This window comes from Polypterus senegalus, chromosome 11 (genome assembly GCF_016835505.1).
Source record: "Polypterus senegalus isolate Bchr_013 chromosome 11, ASM1683550v1, whole genome shotgun sequence".
NCBI lineage: Eukaryota > Metazoa > Chordata > Cladistia > Polypteriformes > Polypteridae > Polypterus > Polypterus senegalus.
This window is the reverse complement of record NC_053164.1, coordinates 29,836,239-29,862,683: the sequence shown is the minus strand read 5'-3', so window position 1 is coordinate 29,862,683 and position 26,445 is coordinate 29,836,239. Positions and strand designations below refer to the sequence as shown.

General features: G+C 41.9%; 1 protein-coding gene across 3 annotated transcripts in view; it reads right to left on the bottom strand.

The window, feature by feature from the left end:
• Positions 1–26,445, bottom strand: part of plekhg2 (pleckstrin homology domain containing, family G (with RhoGef domain) member 2) — a 221,969-nt gene that overhangs the window by 16,929 nt on the left and 178,595 nt on the right. For 2 of the 3 annotated variants that reach the window (XM_039768267.1, XM_039768269.1), the window contains 7 exons: positions 23,061–23,094; positions 20,677–20,778; positions 14,180–14,284; positions 14,033–14,071; positions 10,497–10,507; positions 10,137–10,391; positions 6,659–8,204 (listed from right to left, as the gene is read on the bottom strand). In XM_039768267.1, the coding sequence (XP_039624201.1) occupies positions 6,659–8,204; positions 10,137–10,391; positions 10,497–10,507; positions 14,033–14,071; positions 14,180–14,284; positions 20,677–20,778; positions 23,061–23,094 (2,092 nt within the window). The remainder of the gene's footprint in view (positions 1–6,658; positions 8,205–10,136; positions 10,392–10,496; positions 10,508–14,032; positions 14,072–14,179; positions 14,285–20,676; positions 20,779–23,060; positions 23,095–26,445) is intronic. The other variant, XM_039768268.1, reaches the window with a different exon arrangement.

Below are 26,445 nucleotides of genomic sequence, written 5' to 3'. Positions count from 1 at the left end.
TTTTATTTCTGATGCATGCGTTATGTTCTTGGTGTTTTGTGGGTGGTTTCCCAAAAGACGGGGCCACCTGCCCATCACCACAAGGGACTGCCCTCAGCCTTAAAAAGGAGGAGACAACCCACAGTTCCTTGCAGTTTATTTCAAATGTGCTCAGGGTGTAGTGAGCTCTCTTGAGTTTATGTTCTTGTGCTTTCGTCTTATATTCCATATTGGAACTTTGTTCACTATTGGAGTGCCTCTTTACTTATTAGTTTTATGCTCCATGGAGCTTCTTTGTGCCCCAGGACATTTTCTGAAAAATCAGTCTTTTAGTCTATAAAGATCCTAAGCACATCCTTGTTACTAACTGGGTTGCATGATTTCCCCATCTTTGGGAATTCTAAGTAGAATATTTGAGACTTTGTGATCTGGACCTTCCAAGATTCATAACAGTAAGTAAGCAGGAACTGAATCATTTTCTGTACATCACCATTATTTTTATTTACTTTGATCCAAACTGATTTAAATTTCAGACACATGTAGCACAGTTGTTTCACTTTCTCACTGCAAAGTTAACTGGCTCATTTTTTCGTCACACAGTGTGTCATTGGTGGGAACTGAGATAACTATGGGGTTAAAGTTCATGTCTTACGCTGCCTGCTTATTTATTTATTTAGAAGTTTTCTTATAATCCATCTATTCTTCTGTTTTCACTAACATCTACACTCAATCAGGGCTATCATGTGCAAGAAAGAGGAATAAGTCAAGAATTCCATCTGGATTGGAAGCCACTGGATGACAGCGATTGGTTTCTATTGTAGTTCTTACGGCCTTTGCTGACCAACTTTGTGGTGTGCTCTGTCTCCTGTTCAGTCTGTCCCTAAGGCTTCATAAAGTGCCACTGCTGTGAAAAAAATATCCTGCATTGTCCCTGATCCAAAGAAGGTAGGCTCTGAGAAGCTTTGAAAAACTTGTCCTGGACTATATGAGACCTCTTGTGGTAGACCACCTGGAAGCACTGCTTTTTGACTATTGGACAAATATTGGCGTGGAGGATGCAATTAGCTTTCTGCTCCACAAGGCTTATTCTCACCTTGACAAGCTGACAGCACTATGAGGATGATGTTTTTCAATTTCTCCAGTGCCTTCAATATCATCCAACCATCCCTGTTAAGGGGTAAACTCAGAGATATGCAGTTGGATGAGCCTCTGGTGTCCTGGATAACGGACTATCTGTCAGTCAGACAGCAGTTTTCTGAGACTCAAGGTCTGTGTCTCTGATACGGATGGGACCAACACTGGAGCACCACAGGGAACAGTCCTGTCTCATTTTCTCTTCACTCTGTGCACCTCAGACTATAAATATAACTGCAGGCCATATTACCTGCAGAAATTCTCAAATGATTCTGCACTTGTGAGGTGTATCAATAAGGGGGATAAGATAGAGAAGAAGAGGCAGGTGTAAAATTGTCTCCATCTTAACATCAGTAAAACCAAGGAACTGGTTATTGACTTTCACAGAATCAAAAAGCCACTGTCTAGTTACTATTCAGGCAGTGTATGTAGAGGTGGTCCACTTCTACAAGTACTTGGGGGTCCATATTAATGACAGGTTGGACTGGTCTGGTAATGCAGAACAACTATGGACACCGTGTGGAAGTGACATCCTTCACATCTTCTATAACTCTGGGATGGTCAGTGCAATTTTCTACACTGTAGTGTGCTGGGCAGGAAACATCACTTCAAAGAGGTCCACCAAATTAACAAGCTAATTAAAAAGGCAAACTCAGTTATGGGACGCATTCTGGACCCCCTGAAAGTTGTAGCCAAGGAGAATTTGAGCAAAACTGCTCACTGCTATGAACAATGCTGCACATCCTTTCTCTGACACACTAAACACTGAGGACGTTTAACCAATGAATTATTCAGAAGATGTGTGTAAACAAATGTTATGGGGGGCTCCTTTATACCAACAGCAATACCTCACTGGAACTGGGGCTGCCAAGTCGGAGCTTTCCTTCAATTTTTAATTTTCTTTTGTTGTAGTCATTCTGGTGTGTGTTAAGCCCAAAGTGTGTGTTTATTTATTTATTTATTTATCTAATTGTATTTTTATTTATTTAAGAGCTCCTGTAAAAAGCAAAGTTTCCCCATGATGTCAAATTAAATTCTATCTATCTACTATAAGAAGTGCATAGATGTATTCCAGGGTTGTGGCCAAAGTCCTATGCAAAATGGATGAAACGGACAAGATAGGACACCAGAGAGAAGTCATTAATACAGTTAAGTGGGGATAAATAAAGTGTAAGGCAGCTATTAGTTCATTGTTGCATGGCACAGCACCTGATGCACTAAAAGTGTCAGTCATTAAATCATTACTTAAAAAGTCAGACCAAGACCCACACATACTAAATAACTATAGGCCTATTTCAAATTTACCGTTTCTCTCTAAAATACTAGAAAAAGTAGTCGCCAGTCAGCTTCAGTCACATCTTACGCATTAAAATTTATTTGAGAAACTCCAGTCTGGTTTCCACACTGGTCATAGATACAGAAATGGCACTAACGCGGGTTGTAAACGACATTCTGATATCCTCTAATGAAGGAAACTCCACTGTAATTATGTTGTTGGACTTAAGTGCAGCATTTGACACCATTGACCATTCTATTTTACTGCACAGGCTAGAAAAAGATGTTGGGCTTATAGGCCCCGTGCTCACTTGGTTTAGTTCTTATTTATCAAATCGATTCCAATATGTACAGAAATGTGCTGACAGTACTCCATCATTATACACAGAAGTTCAATATGGTGTCCTGTAAGGCTCAGTACTGGGACCTTAACTGTTTTCGATTTACATGCCTCCACTGGGACCTCTCATTAGGAAACATAATGTTCATTTTCACTCGTTATGCAGATGACACTCAGTTATACTTTTCATTTCAATCAAATAAAGTTTCTTCGATGTTGTCTTTAATCAGTTGTGTTAGTGAATTAAAGGAGTGGATGGATGAGAACTACTTGTCTTTAAACATTGATAAAACAGAGATGTTAATTGTTGGAGGAATGACGCAGATCACAATAATATTCTGTCATCATTTAACTCAGTTGGAATCCCAATTAATTTTACTGAATCAGCCCGCAATCTAGGAGTTATCTTTGACTCTAGCATGTCATTTAAAGAACATATTACAAAGTCTTCCAAAACATGTTTCTTCCATTTTAAAAATGCTAGGAATTTAAGGCGCTTTCTAAATAAACAGAATTCTGAGAAATTAATTCATGCATTTATCTCTAGTAGGATTGACTACTGCAATGCAGTGTTCACTGGCTGTTCAAACTGTTCTTTATACAGCCTTCAGATAATCCAAAATGCGGCTACAAGAATTATTACAAGAATACAAACACATAACTCCAGTTCTTAAATCCTTACACTGGCTCCCGGTTAAGTTTAGGGCAGATTTCAAAATCTTCCTTTTAACATATAAAGCATTAAATGGCCAAGGTCCAGCTTACTTGTCTGAACTTATCATGACTTACAAACCTGAGCACATTAAGATCTCAAGATGCCGGTCTGCTTATGATTCCAAGGATTAATAAAATAACAGTGGGAGGTCGAGCTTTTAGTTACAGGGCCCCTAAACTGTGGAATGGTCTGCCTGCTACTATAAGAGATGCCCCTTCGGTCTCAGCCTTTAAATCCCGGCTGAAGACTCACTACTTCAGTTTAGCATATCCTGACTAGAGCTGCTGATTAACTGTACAGACTGCATCTCTGTTGTTAGTCATTAGCACTAAAACATAAGTAACATGACAGTTATAATTTGATACTAACCCTCACCTATTCTGTTTCTGTTCTCGGTACTCAAATGTGGCATTGGTACCACGGCCCACCTGCCAAGTTGTTTTGCCTGCCTAAGGTAAAGTCATCCCTGATGGAGGATCGCAGGAATCATGGGAAAGAGGGTCCTTTCATCGGATTGGCTGGCCAGCACTGTTTCAGCCATGGAATGGCCAAATGGGGGAGGCAGCTTGATGGATGAGGTCTCCAGGACTCTAAAAATATCCAAATCTTATTATGTGATATTATCTACTGTACTGTACTGTTCTCTGTACTTGTACATTTTTATTTTATACTGTATTGAGGATTTGTTCTGTTCTGTGTGTTGTACTGTATTGTATTGACCCCTTCTTTTGACACCCACTGCACGCCTAACCTACCTGGAAAGGTCTCTCTTTGAACTGCCTTTCTCAAGGTTTCTTCCATTTTTCCCTAAAGGTTTTTTGGGAGTTTTTCCTTGTCTTCTCAGAGAGTCAAGGCTGGGGGGCTGTCAAGAGGAAGGGGCTGTTAAAGCCCATTGCGGCACTTCCTGTGTGCTTTTGGGTATACAAAATGAACTGTATTGTATTGTATTGTATTGTATTACTTTAAAATAACGTGTGCAATGAGGGGGCATCACCAAGACATAGTCCTTAATGCTGATGCTTCATTGGTCCAGTGCCCTGGATTCAAAATGTGCGGCATTACCATGTTCTTACTGTTTATATGGAATGATAAATCCCCTCTCCTGAGTGTGGGTCCTGTGATGGACTAGTGTCTCATTTAGAGTTGGTTTCTGCTGCTGAGGAAGGCTCTGGTCCTTCAAAACCGTTTCACTGAGTGTGTCTGAGAAAATGACATTACATTTCACACAGATTTGGGAGCAGAGGAGAGCATTAATAGTAATTTCTTTAAATTTATATAGCGCTTTTCTCACTACTCGAAGCACTTTTATGTAGAGAGTAGGGAGCCATTTAAACTATCATGTATTATCCACCAGGATGATGTGGCAGCAACCATTTTTGCAACAGTATGCTCACCACACATGAGCTATTAGGTGATGAAGGGGTGAGAGGGATATTCTAGTAGAGGCAGGGGGTAATAATTAGGGGTCCAGAATAACTAGGCCTTGATCAGACATCATTATAAATATTGCTCTTTATGAAGGATGCCCAAGGATCTGTTATGACCACAGAGAGTCAGGACCTTGATTTTATGTCTCATCTGAAGGACAGCGTCGTTTTTACAGCACAGTGTCCCCGTCACTGCATTGAGGCATTTGGACCGACATTCAGACCACAGGTTCAGAAACAGGGTTTCGCCAACACCTCTTCTTGCAGCAGCCCATACTTTTTCCAGCTGGTTTCCCATCCAAGTGCTGGCGGGGCCTGAACATGCTTAGCTTCAAATGAATGAGCTCTTCAGAAGTAGTAGGGCATGTGGCTTTACAAAGTTAAAAAGTACATTTTCAAACTGGGAATTGTACATCTATGGAGTCTAGAGTGTAGCAGTGTGATGCCAAGTAGCAGCTGCCTGGGGACGTTTAAATCTCAGCTTAATGAACTACGAAAACAGAAGACAATTAATTCTACTGTGCTTAATAGCTGATTGTCAGGAGATCATTTTTTCAATGATTACCAGCATGAAATGAAGCTTTACGCAATATGGTAATGCAAAAATGATTCATTATTCTATTAAAAGGAGATATTAAAATATCATAAAGCACAAAAAATGGTTGATTTATGGAACTAATTGGCTTGTGGTATGTTCGAATGGAGGTCCTTAGAGTCCTATCCTGACTTTTTCTGTTATCTGGGAACTACCAGACGAACAAGTAAGTGGAATGTGTAATGGTAGTATCCCGTAGCTACAGGGGGATTTGTTCAAGCCCTGTTACACTCACTGTGTGGAGTTTGTCCATGTTCGTCATTTTCACATGGGTCTCCATCGATCGCTCAAGAGTTTTTTTCCACAGCACGTGCACAGTAGTTGATTGCCAACTCTAATCTGACCAGCATGGCTCCTAAACGGATACACCAGTGTTGCTTATTCTTAATTAAGACAGATTTATGATGGGTCTCCACCTACTTGTGTAATAAAATTAACCAAGCCTGCCCAGGCACAAATTCTGTGCCAAGCGATATATCATCCTCTGTTTAGTGAACAAGACGTATTTACTAAGACATATCCTATAAATGCCATTACTGACACATCATGGAGAGCTTTTGTTTCTATTTGAAATAAAATATTCCTTATGCCAACACCTCTGCTCACACAACCTGCATAACAGTCAAATGGAGATGACTGGCAAGCAAAGATGTATATTAGAAAGAGGCAGGTGGACATGTGTGTGAGGTGAAGGCACAGCAGCTCTAGTCTGAAATGTCGAAATGAAAATAATGGAAGTGGCACAAGGATGTGACCATTTTTTTTGGCTGCTGTGAAGAATGAGTCAATAGGATGGAGGTGTCTACAGTATAGTGCAGTTTCAGCAGCCATAAACAACTAGTCTTTGCCTCATCGTATGTTCGCCATCACTGCATAAAAGTGAAAAGAAGATTTTGCATTAAAATTAACCGCCCTTGGTAAGGACAAAGTCTTTCTTGTTGCAGTATGTTAGTGCTTCAAATTATTTCAGTTGACTGATACTGTGAAGGGCGGGTCTGTAGAGCGGAGTACTCAACCTTCAGCACAACTTGGCTCGGTAGCTTTAAGATTTCAAACTGAACTATTCACCGAATTAATCAATTTCTCATATATCCAAACTTTCAGAATTGATCTTACTCTTCATTTTCTTTCTGCTTTATGACTTTTCATCCTACCTCAACCCAGATGCCACACGTGGGTGCAGTTTTGCTCACCTATGTCCTTGTTGATGGGTTCCACCCCTTGGCACTGTTGCCAAAGCTCTGGAAGGTCCCGTCTCCCTGGCACTCCCTTGCTCTCCCACACCTTCTTATGCAGTGGGGTCTTCCTCTGGCTGACTTTGGCACTGTACATACGGGCCAGCATCTGGACTCTACTGAGGATCTTGTCCGAGTTCTCTATCAAACTGCCCTCTCTGCTCTCACGTAGGCTGATCCCGGCCACATCAGGTGGGACATGAAATGCAGTTGTTTTTGGGTCGACTCGAGCAGCCTCAAATTTGGGATTAGAATCAATGTCAGTTTTGGGGATTGGCCGACTTTCGGAAGCTGCAGAAAATGTTGGTACAGTGGTTACAGTTCTCTCATGAGCTTCTGATTGTTCTTTTCTCTCTGTTTCTACCATGAAAGGCAGTTGCTCAGCCACTTTCACTTCTGCTTCCTTGTCTATTGATTCTGCTTCTCCTATGCTGCTCTGTTGTCCATCATCTTCCAGGGTCATCAAAGACTCACCCAAGGGTGATTCCTTCACTTCTGCATTTACCCTGCAGGCACAATTACCATCAATTCCTTTAAGTGGTTTCTCTTTCTCTTTCCAAATTTCTAGTAGCTCTGCACAAGATCGAGATTTGGCCACCAGTTCAGTCTTCTCGGCAGAACAGAGAGTAAAATTACTTCCAGAATCTGATTCTAACTTCTTCTTTTTCTCAGAAACTTGTGCTTCAGAGTGGTCATGATGGTTGCTCATCCCCAAATCAGAACGGAGTAGTGGCTCTGAAATGAGGAGGGAAGCCTGAGGTTCACCTGCATCCATTTTCCTTATCACAGTCTGCCCACTGCCATCCTGCTTTGTGATGCAATTGTATCTGGACACAGAATGCTTAACAAGCCCGGCAGGTATGAAAGAAATGCTGTCTCGTCTTTGAAAGTGGGAGTTGCTCACCTCGGCCATTTCATAATAGTTCCTGATCTTCTCTATTAGAAGGCGGTCACGTTTGGTTAGAGTTCTTTCTCTCTTAGGTGCAGGCTTGTCAGTTTCTTCATTAGGCCAGAGAGATGACACTTGGTTTGTGGACTCTTTGGAACGCGAGTGGTCATTTGCATTACTGTCCTCATGACAGCAGACACTTGTCAGTTCTTCCTTAACACTCAGTAAGTCTGAGTTTTCTGCGAGGCACCTCTCTTTCTCTTGATTCTCTCCAGTGCCATCTTGCACCTTTATTGCTATGGGATTTCTTTCCTCACATTCGTCCAATGGCTCCTTACTCTCACTTTCCTCACATTCTTGAAGCAGTTCTTCAAGCATATGCAGGGGTGAAGGCTCCAGCTCCTCTTGCATCTGTGTCTCTTCTTCCGAGGATTCACTGGCTTGGGTCTGTAATTCTGAAACCGTAGTTTTTACTGTTTCGATGGGTGGTTCTTTGAATCTATCCTTGTCGTCTTCCTCCAACACCGTGTTGTCATCGTTCTTGTTACTCAAGGCTAATTGGTTGTCTGAAGTTGCTCCTTCATCATTATTATGCATTTCTTGGTGGTCCTTTGACTAGAAGGCACAAAGGAAATAACAGTTAACAGAGAACACCTTCTACAATTTAAGAAACTAAATGATCAATCAATTCTTAAAGCTGACTTAACTTTTAAGGAAACAAATATAATGGTCAGGTTCTAGTTTTACTGTAAATAATGTTTTTGTATTATTTTTATTTTTCTAAAAATGTATTTTTTCTTCCAAGTATACTCCTCAATCTTGCTGAAAAGCCTTGGATGAAGATTCTACGTGAGGAACAAAGTGTACTCCATCCTAGCCGTATGTCTAAATCAACTCTTTTTCCAAGCAAAGCTATCTGAGATGTCATGGAAATTCACAATTCTGTCTACTTGTGCTTTGTGAAGAAGGATAAAGCTGGTGACCATGTACCTTATGGTGTCTTGTAGAAGGTGCTATGAAAATAAGGGTTTCTGTGGCTCCTGCTGCTGTTTTATTCTTGAATTTGCAAACTGTTGTCTTTGCACATATAGCATTGGGTCTACTCAGCATGGCTGTTAAAGGTTCTCAGACTTTATCAAGGTGCACCCAAGGAGCACCCAAGGTGTTGATGTTGTGCTCTCGGGCACATCAGACCGTGATATCAAATGTACACTGTTGAAAGTAATGCATTAATGCCTCAAATCTGAGACCCCAGTCCTCATCTGGAAAAGTGTAGCTTGCTTCCTGCAGGTAAGGGATCACCAGGTACCTCAAGTGGAAATGTTCAAGTACCTCATTGTCTTGTACATGAGCTAAGGTAGGAGTGATACTGAGGCTGGCCGATGAAGCCATGCAAATCCAATAGTTCTATAAATGCTGTACTGGACTGTGGTGGTCAAGTGGATCCTCAGTCTACCTGCCAGCCTACATACCCACCTCCACTCATGTTTATGGGGGTGACAGACAGAATACGATTGAAAGTACAAGCTAAGGTTCTGGTGCGTTCTTGGTGGACTCATTCAGGCGGGATTGCGTCTCTAGCCCTTTATTTTCCCATCCTCCTCCAGCAGTCACATGATCGAGTGCAGTGGCAGTAAAAAAGGGAGTTTCAGATGGTGGCCTCACTCAAGAATTTGTGTAGATTGCCAACATTCAGAGCACCATTTGTAACTTTGCTATTCTTTTTTATATGTGGCTTTTCAACTTAATTTGTTTTTTGTTATAAATTGTGTGATTTAATTACTGTTTGGACATCCATTGTTTAAACTATTGCTTGTTTTTCTGCATTTATGGCTTTCTTGGGCATGACCTCATGACTGTCTTAGATTTTCCTTTTGGATTATAGATTTTCTTTAACACCTAACAATTATTTTAACTTTTCATCATGTACTTGGTTTTTTCGATATGAGTGCAATCATCTAGGTCCATGCAGCAAGCTGCATGTTATGGAGTGGTGCATTGCATGGCTGTTTTGTGGTTCAGCTTTTTCTGCATAGAATCTGATGTAAAGGTGCCACACGGTGGATACTCCCACCCCACAGCAGAGCAGCACATGCTTCATAGTCGAAAATAAGATGTAGGTGGGGTACCTCCTGGGTTGCATACAGGACATTCTTGAGGGAATATCTCTCTCAGATAACCTGAGATTAGTGTTTTGTTCAGATAACCTGAGATTAGTGTTTTGTTTTATGATCTCTGTATGGGAATAACTAAGACAGTGCTTTCAAATTCAAAGTGCGGCAATGAGCCGCATAAAAGAAAAAGAATTTAAAAAATGATGACCTTTAAGGAAAAAACAATGGAACTATATAATGTTAAGAGCATTGCAGGCTTAATCTTAAGGCTTGTCTTAATCAGCACATTTACAGGACAAAAGACGCTGGCGGAGAGGTGCGAACGGATTTAAGGTGGGCCGGATTTACGAGTTTTCTCATAGGCTCTGGTAATTCTAGTGTTAAATCAGAGAATATTTCCTTGGGTAACAAAGTCAAGTGAAATGAAAGATACCTTGCCAATGTGCCAGCTTGCCCCGTTATCATCACAGTCCCACACCCGGCTCTGGTTAATGAGCTCCAGGATCTCCTCTGTGATAGACAGAGCCGAGGTTCTGGACAGACACATTTCTTCTTCTTCATACTCTTCAAGACCTGCAATTCCTGTGTTTGATTCTACCTCGATGACAGAGGAAGCCAAAGTACTGGCACTTTCAGATGAACCGATTGGGTCCAAAGATGGGCAGAGTTCTCCCTCACTTCCGGTATGCTGAGAAGATAAAAAGAGAGAGAAGAAAAGTACTTATAGTTGGTGACAACACTGAAAAATACATGTAGCTCTATGAATCATGAAGTTAAGGTGGTCTGGACTTACCTTCAGTTTCACTGAGGTCCATCATGGTTTTCAGTAGAATGCAAAAAGGCAAACAGAAAGCAGAAAAAAAAACATGTCAGGTTAAACTGATCTGATCAATCTAAACAGTGCTACCCGCTGATTAACTGAAGCTTACTTTACATTAACAAAACACTATGTGCCCAACTATGAACACAATGACTCCATCCATCCATCCAACATTTTATATCCTAAATACAGGGTCACGGGGGTCTGCTGGAGTCAATTCCAGCCAACACAGGGCACAAGGCAGGAAACAAACCCTGGGCAGGGCGCCAGCTCACCACAGGGCACACAATGACTCAGAATTTCTAATTCTTTCAAATCACTGTCTCTGGAGAGTGTATAATATGTTTACATTTATCCATTACCAAACATACAGAGCTCATGAAAGGGACACAAGAGAGGAATCAGCTGTAGACAAGGCATCAGTCCATCACAGGGAATGTACAAGTGCCATAATATTCTCAAACTCACTTGGTGAACATTGCAGAAAGGAACCCTGCACAAGGCACCATCCATACCAATGGTCACTCAGTCACATACTGGCATGCACACACAATGAATGACCATGGAAGTCAAACCACGGGCAATGGATCTGTGAGGCAGCAATAAGGAACATTTACAGTATATCATGCATATGTGTACAAATGCACACTCACTGAGCAAATTATTAGCAACACCTACACCATATGAACAAAAGTATTTGGACACACCTCTTAATTATTGAATTCAGGTGTTTCAATCAGACCCTTTGCCACAGGAGTATAGAATCAAGGACCTAGCCATGCAGTCTCCATTTACAAACATTTGTGAAACAAAATGGGTCGTTCTGAAGAGCTCAGTGACTCCAAGCATGGTACTGTTATAGGATGCCACCTTTGTAATAAGACAGTTGGTGAAATGTCATCACTCCTGGATATTCCAGTGGTATTACTGCAAAGTGGAAGTGCTTAGGAACAACAGCAACTCAGCAATGAAGCAGAAGACAACATCAAGTCACAGAGCAGGGTCAATGACTGCTAAGGTGCATGGTATGTGAAAGTTGCCAACACTCAGCTGATTCCATAGCTGAAGAGTTTTAAACTTCCACTGGCATTAACTGTATGGCAGGAGCTTCATGAAAACAGCTGCATACTTGCCTCACGTCACCAAGTCCAATGCCATGTGTCAGATGGAGTTGTGTAAAGCACACCACCACTGGACTGTCGAGCAGTGGCAATGTGTTCTATGGAGTGATGAATTATGCTTCTCTGTTTGACCTGCCTGTCTGCATTGTGCCAACTGTGAAGTTTAATTGAGGAGGGATAATGGTGTGAGGCTGATTTTCAGGGTTTGAGCTTGTCCACAACACTGTGCTTCCAACTTTGTGGAAACAGTTTGTGAAAGGCCCTTTTCTATTTCAGCATTACTGTGCCCCGGTGCACAAAGCATGGTTCATAAAGACATGGTTGGTTGAGTTAGGTGTGGAAGAAATTGACTGGCCCACACAGGACCCTAACCTCAACCCCACTGAACATCTTTTGGATGAAATGGAACGGAGATTGCAAACCAAGCCTTCTTGTCCAACATCAGTACATGACATAATAAATGCTCTACAGAATGAATGAGTACAAATTCCCACAGAAACATTTCAAAATCTTGTGTAAAGCTTTCCAAGAAGAGTGGAAGCTGTTATAGCTGCAAAAGGACCAACCTCATATTAAAGTCTATGTATTTGAATGCAATGTCTTTAAAGTCCCTGATGGTGTAATGTTCAGGTGTCCCAATACTTTTGTCTAAATAGTATACTTGTCCATGGGTGGAATGGTGGCTCTGAGACTAGGGATCAATGCTGGCAATTGGAAGGTTGCCAATTCGTATCCTGTAAATGCTATAAGTGACTCTACACTGTTGGGCCCTTGAACAAGGCCCTTAGCCTGCAATTACACATCCTGGGTATGAAATTAATTTTCATCCAAGCCCTGCAAGCAGGTCCCCCAAAACTCAAGGGTCTGGTTGCAGGACACTGTTCCAGTGTGGTGCTGAGGTGTCTCCTGTTGCACGCCTCCACTCGGGTCCCAATCCAGTTGGTTCGATATGTGGTGGGTGCAGCAATCTGCTGTAATCAGTGCATGCTCCCAAACTCACACTCTCTGCTTTTCCATGCAATTGTCTAATCCACCAATCATGTGGCAGATGTGCAACGCATAGAATCAGGCAGATGGCAGTCAGAAGCCTCAGCTAATGTTCACATCAAACATCAGAATGGGAGAAAAATGTGATCTCAGTGACTTTGACTGAGGAATTTTTATCAGTGCCAGACCGGTTGGTTTGATTATTACTGTAACTCCTGATTTCCTGGGATTTTTCATGCACAACAATCTCCAGAGTTGGTATGACAACAAAAAACATCCAATGAGCTGAGGGGAAGTTCTGCGGAAGGAAATGTCTTGTTGATGAGAAGAGGTCAGAGGAGAACAGACAGCCTGGTTCAAACTGACAGAATGGCGACAGTAACTCAAATAACTACTCAGTACAACTGTGGTGAGCAGAAAAGCATCTCAGAACGTTCAACATGTTAAACCTTGAGGCGGATGAGCTACAGCAGACCAGAAAGATGTGGCTGCAGTAGGCAGAGACTCCCCGAAACCGGTCAGATGAAGCCTGGTCTGATGAAGCATGATTTCTGCTGAGTCACGCAGATGGTAGCATCAGAATTTGTCACCAACAACACAAATCCATGCAGCTAACCTACTCTGTGTCAACAGTCAAGGTGGGTGATGGTGGTGTAATGGTGTAGGGAATGTTTTCTTGGCATGATTTGGGCATGTAGGTACCAATCAATCATTGCTTGAATGGCACAAACTATTTGAGTGTTGTTGTTGACCATGTGAATCCCTTCATGGCCACAATTTACCTCTCTTCTAATGGCTGCTTGTAGCATGATAAAGCACCATGTCACAAAGCAGAAGTCATCTCAGACTGGTTTCATGATCATGACAATGAGTTCAGTGTTCTTCAGTGGTCACAGGATCTGAATCCAACAGAACACCTTTGGGATGTGGTGGAATGGGGGATTCACAGCATTGAATGTGCAGCTGACAAATCTGTAGAAACTGTGTGATGTAATCATGTCAACATGGACCAGACTCTCCAAGGAACCCATCCCATGAAGAACAGAGTCACCAGTATTAGCATAGTCTTCATAACAATTTGCTCAATGAGTGCATACGCATATGTATTTATATATGAGGATTGTACCAAAAGTAATGAGCCTATCAGAAGAATTAACAAATGCCATTTAATGTTGAAATGTTTGACCTTAAATGTTGCGTCATTTATCACTGAACACCACAAACTCCTTGAATGGTTTAGTTGTTGTGCTGCGTCCCACTTTCAAGGCCCTCTCTGCATTCTCTGACAGATGATCAGGTTGTTAACGCTGTGGAAGGTAATCTGTATTCATGCAGGAGTGCACTTGTGTGTGTTTCTTTTTTATCATAACTATACATAATATAGAAAAAATGGTCACTTACCACCATGCTGGAATGCAGCTTCTATTTCTTTGGCTGGCGCTGGGAGCAGAAAATGAAAGAATGTGACAAACAGAATGAGAGAATACAGAGAGTGAAAAAGTGCTGGCAACCAACACTCTTGATGATGCTGATGGCAGGCTGACTTACCCGATTGGCGACGCCCTCGGCGGTACTGAATGTTTCCATCAAGATGAAGCAGAGAGAAACCCTTCTTTGCCTTCTCTGGGGTGTACATGAACTCCGGGGGCTCTGCTTAGTAAAATGTGACAGCAGCTTTCAGTAGGATTATTAACCACAATGTATCCTTTAAAATTTCAATGTTTATTTTGGATGGCAAATAAACACGTCAAAAAAGTAATAAACATGGAATATGATGGATATTTACACTAAAATGCGACTGAAGAGGGATGAAGCAATAAGAAAACAGCTAGGAGCTTTCATGAAGGGGCGCGCAGAATGAGAAAACACAAATAAGTAAATTCTACTTCTTCTAAAAAAATCCATCCATTCATTTTCTGAGCACACTTACATCTTAGAATCATTCTTATCCCACTTGACATAGAAAATAGCAATTTAAAGAAATGAAAAGAGTGGCTGTTCACTCCATTAGCTAAAAGGAGAGACTTTAGACCGAGAAAAATAATTTTCCTAATTTTAATAGCCAACCTACCCATCTTCCATCCTCCAACTCAAACCAATTAATTCAGTTCAGTGATGCCCGTGCAGAAGCCTAACCTGACAGCAAAGTAGGAAGGAAACCTTGACAGGACCCCAGTTCATCACAGGGCATGTGCGCCCAATCATAATGGGCCAGCGTAAAGTCACCAACTGACCAAATCTGCCCATCTTTGGGATGGTGAAGAGTACCAGAAGCACCCAGAGAGAAAGCCACAAAGACAGGACACTTTGCAGCTGCACCTTATTAAGCCCCCTCAATAGGGCCTGACATCCCTAGAAACTGCAGGCACCAGAGGTACCCTACAAAACTGGATCACAAGGTGGCTGACTGGCAGCAGACAAAGAATATGGATCAGAAAAGAATGGGGGGGCGTCAGTGCAGTCCATCAGGGGTCTGTGCTTGGATCGCTACTGTTTTGTAACTAATATTAATGACATAGATACCAGTGTAGTTAGTAAACTTGGGAAACTCACAGATGATAATAAAACTGGAGGAATGGTAGACACTTTTAGAGGCATCAAAACAATTCAAAAAGACTTGGGACAATCTTCAGAACTGGACAAACACTTGGAAATGCAGGTTAATAGAGAGAAGCACGACACGTGCGTAAAATGAACATCAATTATAACTACAAGATAGGAGACACTGTCCTACAATAAGTAATCTGTACAAAGGATTAAGGCGTTTAGGATGGATGAATGACTTGACGCTTGTCTGTTCAGGTCTTGTCACCCATTTACACACTACATGCCTGCTCACATTCTCTCTTATTGAAGCACACACATATATTATTATTTTAGAGGCAGTAGGCAATCTTTGCAACATAAAGAATTAAGCTTTCATATAGTGAAAGAATAAACACGAGCATAAATGTACCCTTTTCAGTTAGAATTCTCTAGTTGTCGATAGAACAGGGGCGGCATGGTGGTCCAGTGGGTAGCGCTGCTGCCTTGCAGTTAGGAGACCCAGGATCGCTTCCCGGGTCCTCACTGCATGGAGTTTGCATGTTCTCCCCGTGTCTGCGTGGGTTTCCACCGAGTACTCCGGTTTCCTCCCACAGTCCAAAGACATGCAGGTTAGGTGGATTGGTGATTCTAAATTGTCCCCAGTGTGTGGTTGTGTGTGTGCGCGCCCTGCCTGGGGTTTTATTCCTGCCTTGCGTCCTGTGTTGGCTGGGATTGGCTCCTGCAGACCCCCGTGACCCTGTAGTTAGGATATAGCAGGTTGGATAGTGGATGGATGGATCTATAGAACAGGCAGAGCAATTCACATCTGAGAAGCAAAATTCAATAATGGCGCTTTGGTGATGGCTTTCCAAGGTGAATCCACACAGACGAAGACCAACGTGGAGTAGCTGGTGAAATAAAGTGTGCAGCCGATCTCCATTTAAAATGACAATGGTATAATAATGGTTAGCTTTTTGCTTTTTTACCTTCTTGAAACAACATGGATATGCTGTTTTGTAATATATATGTAATGTCAACATGTGAATCCAGGCCTATAATGACCTCTTAGGCACAGCCATCATTACTGTGTCTGTCTGCGGTGAGAGTGTTGACCTTGTCGAGAGGTTTACTTACCTCGGCAGTGACATTCATGTCTCTATATGAAGTCAGCAGACAGATTGGGAGAGTATGGGGGGGTCATGATGTCACTGGAAAGGGGTGTGTGGCGCTCCCGATATCTGTACAAAAGGACGAAAGTCCAAGTCTTTAGAGTCCTGGTGTTTCCTGTCTTGCTATAAGGTTGTGAGATATGGATGCTATCCAGTGACTTGAGACGAAGACTGGACTCCTTTGGTATTGTGTCTCTTTGGAGAATCACTGGCTACAGCTGGTATGACTTTGTGTTGAATGAGCAGTTGCTCATGGAGCCCCAAATGAGGCACATTACCTGCATTGTGAAGGAGCGTCAGTTACGGCACTACTGCCATGTGGTGCGTTTCCCCGAGGGTGATCTGGCTTGCAGAATCCTCATTGTTGAGGACCTGAGTGGCTGGACCAGGCCTAAGGGACATCCACGTAACACCTGGCTGCGGCAGATAAAAGGTCATTTCCAGAGGATGGGACTGGACTGTGTGTCTGCCTGGGGGGTTATCAACTGGGATCCTGAGCTGCATCATTGTGTGTTGGGTGTGGTAACATGCTGCACCAGTGCATGTTCCTCAACCTGACCTGACCTGACCAAGATGTGTATCAATTCTCAGTAATATTTTTGGTTTGTAAAACTGATGTCATCAGGAAGTTTTATTCACCTATGGACTCTTACTACTGTAAGCTGCACATATAAATAAAGTATGTTTAAAATTTATTAAAAAAGCCTTCTCTTTTGAATGCATTTTCTGTTGTAAATTAGTACTATGATTGCAAAGAAATAACTTTGACTTGAAAAATATCAAACTTATTTTTAAGGAGACAACCCCCTTGTTTCCTACTACTGAAAGCAAAAGCCTTCAGTTAAAGGTGCCATTGAGTATCAGTGACCACTACTAGGACTGAGAAGAGATTCAGGCCGTCCCCACCTCCATTCTGGCATACAGTGCAATACAAAAAGGGTAGAGAAAGGGCATGAATGGTTCTATTTGAATTATTGAGTCAGTACCAATAGTGAGATATAAATTGTTCTCTCTTCATCAGTTCTTTCTGATTCAATGATAATCAATGATAGATCCCGTACCTTCTCCTAATCACATTAGAACAATCTAGACGAGAGAAGGGCATTCAGCCAAACAAAGCTCGCCAGTCCTATTCACTTTATTTGCACAATAACATCAAGTCGAAATTCTGAAAGTCCATAAAGTCTTATTGTCTACCACCCTACTTGGTAGCTTATTCCATGTGTCTGTGGTTCTCTGTGTAAAGAAAAACTTCCTAATGTTTGTGTGAAATTTATCCTTAATAAGTTTCCAACTGTGTCCACATGTTCTTGATGAACTCATTTTAAAATAATAGTCTCGATCCGCTGGACTAATTCCTTTCATAATTTTAAACACTTCAATCATGTCACCTCTTAATCTTCTTTTGCTTAAACTGTAAAGGCTCAGCTCTTTTAATCTTTCCTCAAAACTCAACCCCTGTAGCCCTGGAATCAGCCTAGTCGCTCTTCTCTGGACCTTTTCTAGCGCTGCTATGTCCTTTTTGTAGCCTGGAGACCAAAACTGCACACAGTACTTAAGATGAGGCCTCACCAGTGTGTTATAAAGGTTGAGCAGAACCTCCTGTGACTTGTACTCCACACATTAGGGCGCTATATAACCTGACATTCTGTTAGCCTTCTTAATGGCCTCTGAAGTTGACTGCATAGAGTCCACTATGACTCCTAAATCCTTCTCGTAATGTACTCTAAATTTTCACACCACCAATTGTGTATTCAAACCTAACATTTTTTATTTCCTATGTGTAATAGTTTACATTTACTAACATTAAATTTCATCTGCCTGTAATGATTCTGTAATCTGTAATGATTCAAAGGATTCAAGATTAGCTGTTAATCCTCCTATCTTGATATCATCAGCAAATCTAACCAGCTTGTTACTTATATTCATATCTAAATCATTTATGTACATTAAAAATAGCAGCACTGACCCCTGTGGAACACCACTATGAACATCGGCCAGTCCTGATGAGGTTCCTCGCACCATAACCCTCTGCTTCCTGTATCTAAGCCAATTCTGCACCCCTCTACAAACATCACCCTGAACTCCCACTTTTTAGTTTGATGCCCCACCTCTCATGTGGCACCTCATCAAATTCAGTCCATTATGGTATCAGTGAGTTCACTAAGCACTTGACACCATGCCTCACGTGGTCCAGTGGATAGTTCAAACACTGATGCCCATTATATTCCAACATTCAAATGGAGATTTAAAACACTGTGGGGAATTAATGAAAAATATACTACCTAATTTATCTTTCATCTTTGTGTGTTTATGTTCCTGAACAACCTTAGGATGCTGTATGAAGGATTTTCAATTTTGCTCATGACATCCAACCTACATAATATTCATTTCCATTATAAACACCTTGAGATCTCACTTAAAAATAATCAATCCATTGTCTAAGCTGCTTTTCTAGTCATGTGCACCTGGTGCCAATCTTGGCAGATGGGAAGTAAGCGCACACCCTCACATGTACATCAATAGCACCATTCTTGATGAAATCAGGTTGTTTAGCCCTGGTCATGTCGAGATGTACCTACTGCTGTGGCTCCAATATATTAGAATGAGGAGGCATCAGATGCACTCCATCAGGTTTGTACAAGCCAAGTTGCCAGCTTCACCTGCTCCTCACAGATTGGTGCCCAGATAACTGTTTTTAGGTGCAACCACCCATCAGGGACTCGTGAGCTGCCAGTCATCTCTCTCACTTATCGGGTCACAGCGAGAGAATAACTTAGCTTACTCCCGGTGGGCTTTTAACATTTTCTGAGCACCTGCCTGTGCTAATCCACTATTTAACAACTGGTTAAAAAAATAAGATTTGAATATTTGCATAACACTTATGGGGATAAGCAGTCAGGGTAAGTCAGGTGGACAGCTGAGCTTAATGCTGCAAATCTTTTAAATCCTATATTAATAAGCCACCCAGTGATAACCACAGACAAAGGAAAACTGATGACATTTTCCTCAGCGTTTGCCGGGATTTCAGCCTAATTTCACATTAATGTTTAGGGATTAGGCAAATGCAAATTGAAGCATTCTGCGAGTTCAGGTTTATTGTACTTCATACAGGCAGCATGGTGGTGTGTCCAATACCATTTCTGCCGTATAGTGTGGATAATAAGTATTCAACGCCTCAACATTTTTCTCATTAAATATATTTCCAATCAGCTATACGCATGGAATTTAGACCTGACATTGGTATTAACTCAATAAAATGACACAGCCAAATAAATTGTAACATGACAATCCATAAAGTTATGTGCAATAATGTGGAATGGCACCAGAAAACAGTATTGAACACAGTAAGGAAAAGCACAAAATCACTGGGTTAGTGCATGTTGGTAGGTACTTCCACACTTTGAAAAAGGGTCAGCCAACCATTTGCTTCAACGCCTTGTCCATATTTCCACAAATCTTTGCATAATGAAGTGCTCCCTGGCTTCAGTCATAAATGTACTTCCTATTAATTTCCACTGGTGTCTTCGACTACGTGATTCACTCTGTACTTCATCAATAGCTTTGAGCATTCTGAAGACCTGACTGAGGTCCCCCACACACCCTTCCCTTGCTCAAGACACTTGACAGGTTTAGTTCTCTGAGTCTGTCACAGTATGGCATGTCTGTACTTGGTTGTTCTCCTACCCACAAGTGCTGTTGTGTCTTTTTTTGTACCATGGACATTCACACAATTCTCCACATGTGGTCTCACTAGTGTATTATATGAGTCAGAGCATAACATTCTTTAATTAATACTAAACGGTTTTAAGATACAACATAACATTTTATTTGCCTTTTTAATTGCTTCTGCACATTGCTTAGATGATGAAAGTGTCATGTCTTTTAGGACAGTGTCTACCATCTAGCATTTATAATTGACGGGTAAATCGGGTAAAACCTTCAGTTAACTTAAAACATATGTCTTTGAGGATGTGGGAGGAAAGCCACAGTACCCAGAGACAACCCCAAAAAGAGACACAAGAAAGTGCAGACCCCACATAGGCAACGATTGAGTCAAATCCAGGACAGTGAATTTAGGAGGCAGCAGCACTAACCACTACACCACACTGTAAAAAGTCATTTAAACCGGCAAGTGAGAACAAAGTTGACATGTCAAATACTTATTTCCCCCCCAGTGTTAACTTAACTCTGGCAGGGAATGTCTGCATTGTGGAGTGCATGTTCTCTCAACAATAGATGGCCCAATTTGATTTTTTTCCATTCTTTTCATAAAAGATCCTGAAAGAATCTTGACAGTCAGCCCAGCATGGCGTTCTTGAAGACAATGGTGCTGTAGTATATACTAACCTGATTGGCGCCTCCCTCTGTGGTGTGACCTGCAGTCTTCGAGACGTGGAGAAGGAGCTGGCTTCCAGATCGTCTCACTATTAAACTGCAAGGAGGGAAGATCTGCCAATGAATAAAAAGGAAAAGGTACAGATTAATCTTTAATAGATGGCAACTTAGGCACAGACAGCAGTATGCTAAGCATGTTTGGGCCCAGCCATTACTGGGTGAAACAACATCTAAGAAACAGCTTTAGTTGTTGCTGGAGGAGGTGTTGGTGAGGCCAGCAGGGGGCACTTATCCAGTGTTCTGAATGTGAATCCCAAAACTCCAGGGCACTGACGAGGACAATGTGCTGTTAAAATGGCACCGCCCTGTGTATGAGATGTAAAACCAAGGTATTGACTCTCTTGGTAATAAAAGATCCCTGGGCACCCTTCATTTAGAGTAGGGTGTATCCTGATGTCCAGGCTAAATTGCCCACCATGGCCTAGTTATTCTGGCCACCTAATTATCCCCAGTATCTAATTGGCTTTCTCCCTCTCTCTCACCACTTCATCACCTATGAGATGTAAAACCAAGGTATTGACTCTCTTGGTAATAAAAGATCCCTGGGCACCCTTCATTTAGAGTAGGGTGTATCCTGATGTCCAGGCTAAATTGCCCACCATGGCCTAGTTATTCTGGCCACCTAATTATCCCCAGTATCTAATTGGCTATCTCCCTCTCTCTCACCACTTCATCACCTAACAGCTAATGTTTGCTGAGCTTACTGGCACAGAAATGGCTGCCATCGCATCATCCAGGTGGATGCTACACATCAGTGGTTGTTGGAGTGGCATCCCACTTACTAAGTGCATTGAGGTGTGAGAAAAACACTATATAAATGTAAAGAATTATTATTGTTATGTCCATAAGGAAATTGAATCGGGCTACCAGCAAAGACTGACAGATGAAAGTGTACTTGGGTTCTTGACTTATGTGTACAGATACTTCTGATCAATGCAGCATCACACACCGCAATTTAGAGATGAAAACGAATGCTCACAGATTCAGATGATCACAGAATCGTTAAATCAAAAGATCACAAGAAATGTGTACTCATGTGAATGCAACAACTTCACAGTCACTTACTGTATTTACAGGTCTGCAGCAAGCATATGCTCAAAGGTTATCATTACTATAATGACCATAACCTTCGTGATTTATGAGATCAAGGTGGCTGAATGCTCAAAAACATACACTTGTTGTGAATCATACTTTTTTGTGTCATATAACATGTCTAATTAATTATTTTGCTCCTAGAATTCTTACATAATTCAACAATCAGAAAAAAAAAATGTCCCTGTGGTGACGTCAGCCCGGTGCCATTTTGGAATCCTTCCTGTTTATCATCGTTTTGTTACTGGAAACGTGCCATTGCTGGTCATGTGTCATCATGGCTACACCGCATGTGACAAAATCATCACTGATGCTATTGAAGATAGCATTGTGGCAACAGCAGCATTCAACTCCATGGATGAATTCTAAAATATATAATGTGTGTATAGTTATCAGGGCAAAGGGTTTTAAAGCTGAGATGAGCCCTACTACCGTGGTGTCGTCCACAAACTTAACAATGGTGTTACTATGGTGGGCAGGAATGCAATCATGGGTGTAGAAGGTATAGGGCAGGGGGCTCAACACATAGCCCTGTGGGGAGCCAGTGCTGAGGCTGATGGGTGTGGAGAAGTAGGGGCCCACTCTAACCCTCTGAGTGTGATCACTCAGGAAGTCCTTGATCCAAAGGCAGGTGGAGTGTGGAAGTCCTATGTCTGACAGTTTGGTCACCAGTCTGTGGGGTACGATGGTATTAAAGGCAGAAGTCTATGAAGGGCAGCTGTGCGTAACTCCCCTGCTGCTCCAGATGGGACAGAACAGGATGGAGAATAGTGGCCACGGTGTCCTCCATTTGTTCTGTAGGCAAACTGGTGCGGATCAAGCATGGGAGGCGTGAATGACATGATGTGGTTCCTGATGAGCTTCTCGAAGCACTTTATAACCACAGGGGTCAGTGCAACTGGTCTGTAGACATTAAGACTGGTGAGATACAGGCTATGTCACAAAATAATGGACTGCAAGTTATGTAGGGGTAGCCATTCGCGGGTGACCCCAACAAACAGCACCACTCTAATAACAGCATTGCTTCCAAATATTGATAAACTAACACATTATCAGGAAGAAACCCAGAAATTCCTTTTGATCAGAGAAACTGGCCTTCTCTCATCCTGTTGTGTTAACTTCTTGTCATCTTTTAGAAGAAAGAATCAATATTGTGCCAGGGGGTCTCAACATGTTTTCAAAATGTTTTCAAAACACAAGCAAGCATCATTTAACATAATGGAAAAAACAGCAGTTTCACTTACAGGCAGAGCAGCTGTCGCCAAGCACCTGTCTGGCCTGCAAAAAGAAATCAAACAACCACAGGTTAGATGATGTGTGCTCAGGGAGCAGTGAGATACAAAACTCTTGCAACACAATGTAGGAGACGGATCAGCTCAGGCATTGACCCTCAGAACTTTAAGTTACGGATGCTAAAGGGTGGTTCTACAGGCTACTGAATCATGAGGTGTATTTACTTTTTCACACATGGCTTGTAAATGGTGGCTTATTTTTTGCTGAGTAAATGATTGACAAAGTCAAATCTATTAATGTGTTGTTTGTCATCTGAGTTTCAGGAGGCAGGCAGTGTGGTGTAGTGGTTAAGGCCTTGGACTTCACGCTCTGAAGATGTGGGCTCAAATCCCGCTACTGGCATTATGTAACCCTCACCAAGTCACTTCACTTGCCTGTGCTCCGATTGGAAAATCAAAAGAAATGTAACCAACTGTATAATCAATGTTGTTAATCTCCTTGGATAAAGGCTCTGGCAAGGAGCAGATGATTGTTAGCTATGTCCTGATAAGCAGGGCCATCTCCACCACTATTTGGGAGGCAGCATTATCTTAAACAATAATGACCTATGAACACTTGGACTCAATATGAGTGTCTGATTCCCATTAACTCAATTATGTTGTTCTAGTTTACTTTTCCAAACTAAGGATTTTTAGTCTTAACAGGTTCTTAACAGCAGGTTCATCATTTTAGTTTTGTTTTCACGAGCGCTAACTTGAGTTGGGGCAAAACCACAGCCTACAACTCAAAAAATTCACAAGAACAACAACAATTATGAGAGCGATAACAATAATAACACAAATTCTTTAACTGGCGTAGCACAGGACACGCAGATGCAGCCAAATAAAATTAAACAATCAAAATGGCAACAGGATTGCAGCTTTTGAATGCATTATTAAAGGATGATTTAAACTATAATCATCTCCCAAATGGGCTAACATTAAAATGTGCATTAAGAACTGGCAAACATTGTCCTCCATTGTTCACTCCATCTATGACATCCACTCCTGGCATCCACTCTTGGCATGGAAAATCTCTTATGAAGTTGTGCGTTCATTGGGTACTTTTAGTGCATTACTTGCTTACATTAGCAAAGGTATAGTATACAGAAATCAGGGGTAAATGTTTAAAGATAATCAGAAAACTTTGATTTTATTGAAATTTGTGCTTATTTGAAACTTTTCAATTTATTTCAGTAATGTAAGTGAAAAGTACATGTTTACGAAGCTGCCTTGGTAAGATTACAAGACTGTCACCATCATCATAGACTATTTGTTAGGCAGAAAGTTTACAGAACTACAAAACATATGCATAGTTTAAGCAGTAATTTGATTATCTAATACAAATGTGTTTTTTTTTTCTTTAGTGGAACATCCATCCATCCATTTTCCAACCCACTGAATCCAAACACAGGGGTCTTCTGGAGCCAATCCAGGAACCACTCCCAGGCAGGGTGCCAACCCACAGCAGGACACACCCACCACACACTAGGGCCAATTTAGAATCGGCAAAGCACCTAACCGGCATGTCTTTGGACTGTGGGAGGAAACCCACGCAGACGCGGGGAGAACATGCAAACTCCACGCAGGGAGGACCCGGTAAGCGAACCCAGGTCTCCTAACTGCGAGGCAGCAACGCTACCACCACTGCGCCACCGTGCCGCCCTAGAGAAACATTAAATGCAAAAATAAATAAATAAATAAAGCCTGCTAATATACGTGTTTTCTGAAATAGCATCTTTCTAGCACATATCTTTTTGAGACAGTCCTGTAAACAGATGTTGTTATAAGTAATCAGACTTCCTCCTCAGGTCACGTTGCCGCACCCACCACACAACAAAAGAGCTTTGGATCCCATTTGGACCCCCCCCCAGGCCAACATGTTGTCCAGTCCCATCCTCCGGAAATTACCATCTATCTGCCACAGCCAGGTGTTACATGGGTGTCCTCTTGGCCTAGACCAGCTGCTCGGGTCCTCAACAATGAAGATCCTGTGAGCCAGATCACCCTCCCACATGGCCATAGTTACTTTTCTTTCTCCAAATACCCAATCACCACACAATCAGATCTGTCATAGACGTTAAGCCATCTGTAAGCTTAGAACGCCGATTCTTCAAAACTTTTAAGGAACATTGAAATATCTTCGTAGTACATGTTTAATTATTCTATCCATCTATCCTTCCAGTGTTGTGCAAGCCACAGCAAGAATACAGTGTGAGGCAGGAACAATCTGTGAAGAGAGCGCCAGCTCCTCGCTAGTGCTGTGGCACCATGTCTTCACATGTTTAATTATTAACAATATAGATTATTTAAATGAAGTTAAAGTTTTATCCATATAATAAACATTTTGCTGCATTTCATCTTAAAAATGATATTGTCATCATATGTAAATATGTGCTTTATAAAGTGGCGCAGGTTGTGCAATATTATAACTGTATCACAAGTTTACAGTGAGGTGATTGTACTTATAATTACAAAGCATTCTACAAGAAGCACTTGATGGACTGATTGAGTGCATTTATAGTTCTTGGGATGAAACTGTTTCTAAACTGCGAGGTCCGTACAGGAAAGGCTCTGAAGAGTTTGCCGTGTGAGAGCAGTTCAAATTTACCATGCAGTGTAACATGATTTCATCTTTGTAATTGTTCCCTATTCTACACCAATACAACATAGAGTACAAAAATGGCTGTAAGGGTCTTGGGAAAGTTCCACACAGAATAAAGTCTGTAATGTGTCTTATTATTGCAATATTTTGATTGGATGGCATTCCAGCTTAATTTTCCAGCATGTATGTGACTTTTCATTAATCCTCTGGGGTGATAAAGATTGCCTGTTTCTATCCACTTTCCGAACCTGGGGGCCCAGAGCTTGTACTTGCAGGGCTCAATCCTGGAAGTACTGCCAGTCTGCTACAGCAGACACCCAATCACACAAAGTGAGGCAACTCCGAATCTCCATGAATGTAAAAGGAACACACACATACACTGAAGAGAGAACCTGCAAACCTCACATTGCCAGACACTGAGCACTAACCACTGCACCACTGTGAAACCACCAATTGTGATGGCAACTGATTAGCACAACTCGCTGTACTATGTGTGGCGGACGGCCGGGATGCTTATATGATGGAAATACCAGAGAAGAGAGTGGATCCAGGTTGTTATCTTCCCCAGGACACTACGTGGCAGCACCCCTGGGCTGTTTCAGTGCCACGGATTCCCACAGGGCTGCATGGGAGTTCGCTGCAGTCCTGTTGGGTTCTGTGGATGCCACCATGAGGTGCTGCGGAGCTCACAGAGCCCTGCTACATTGGGCTTTCACCACCCTTTGAGTGACTCCAGACCTGGGTAAAGAGCCA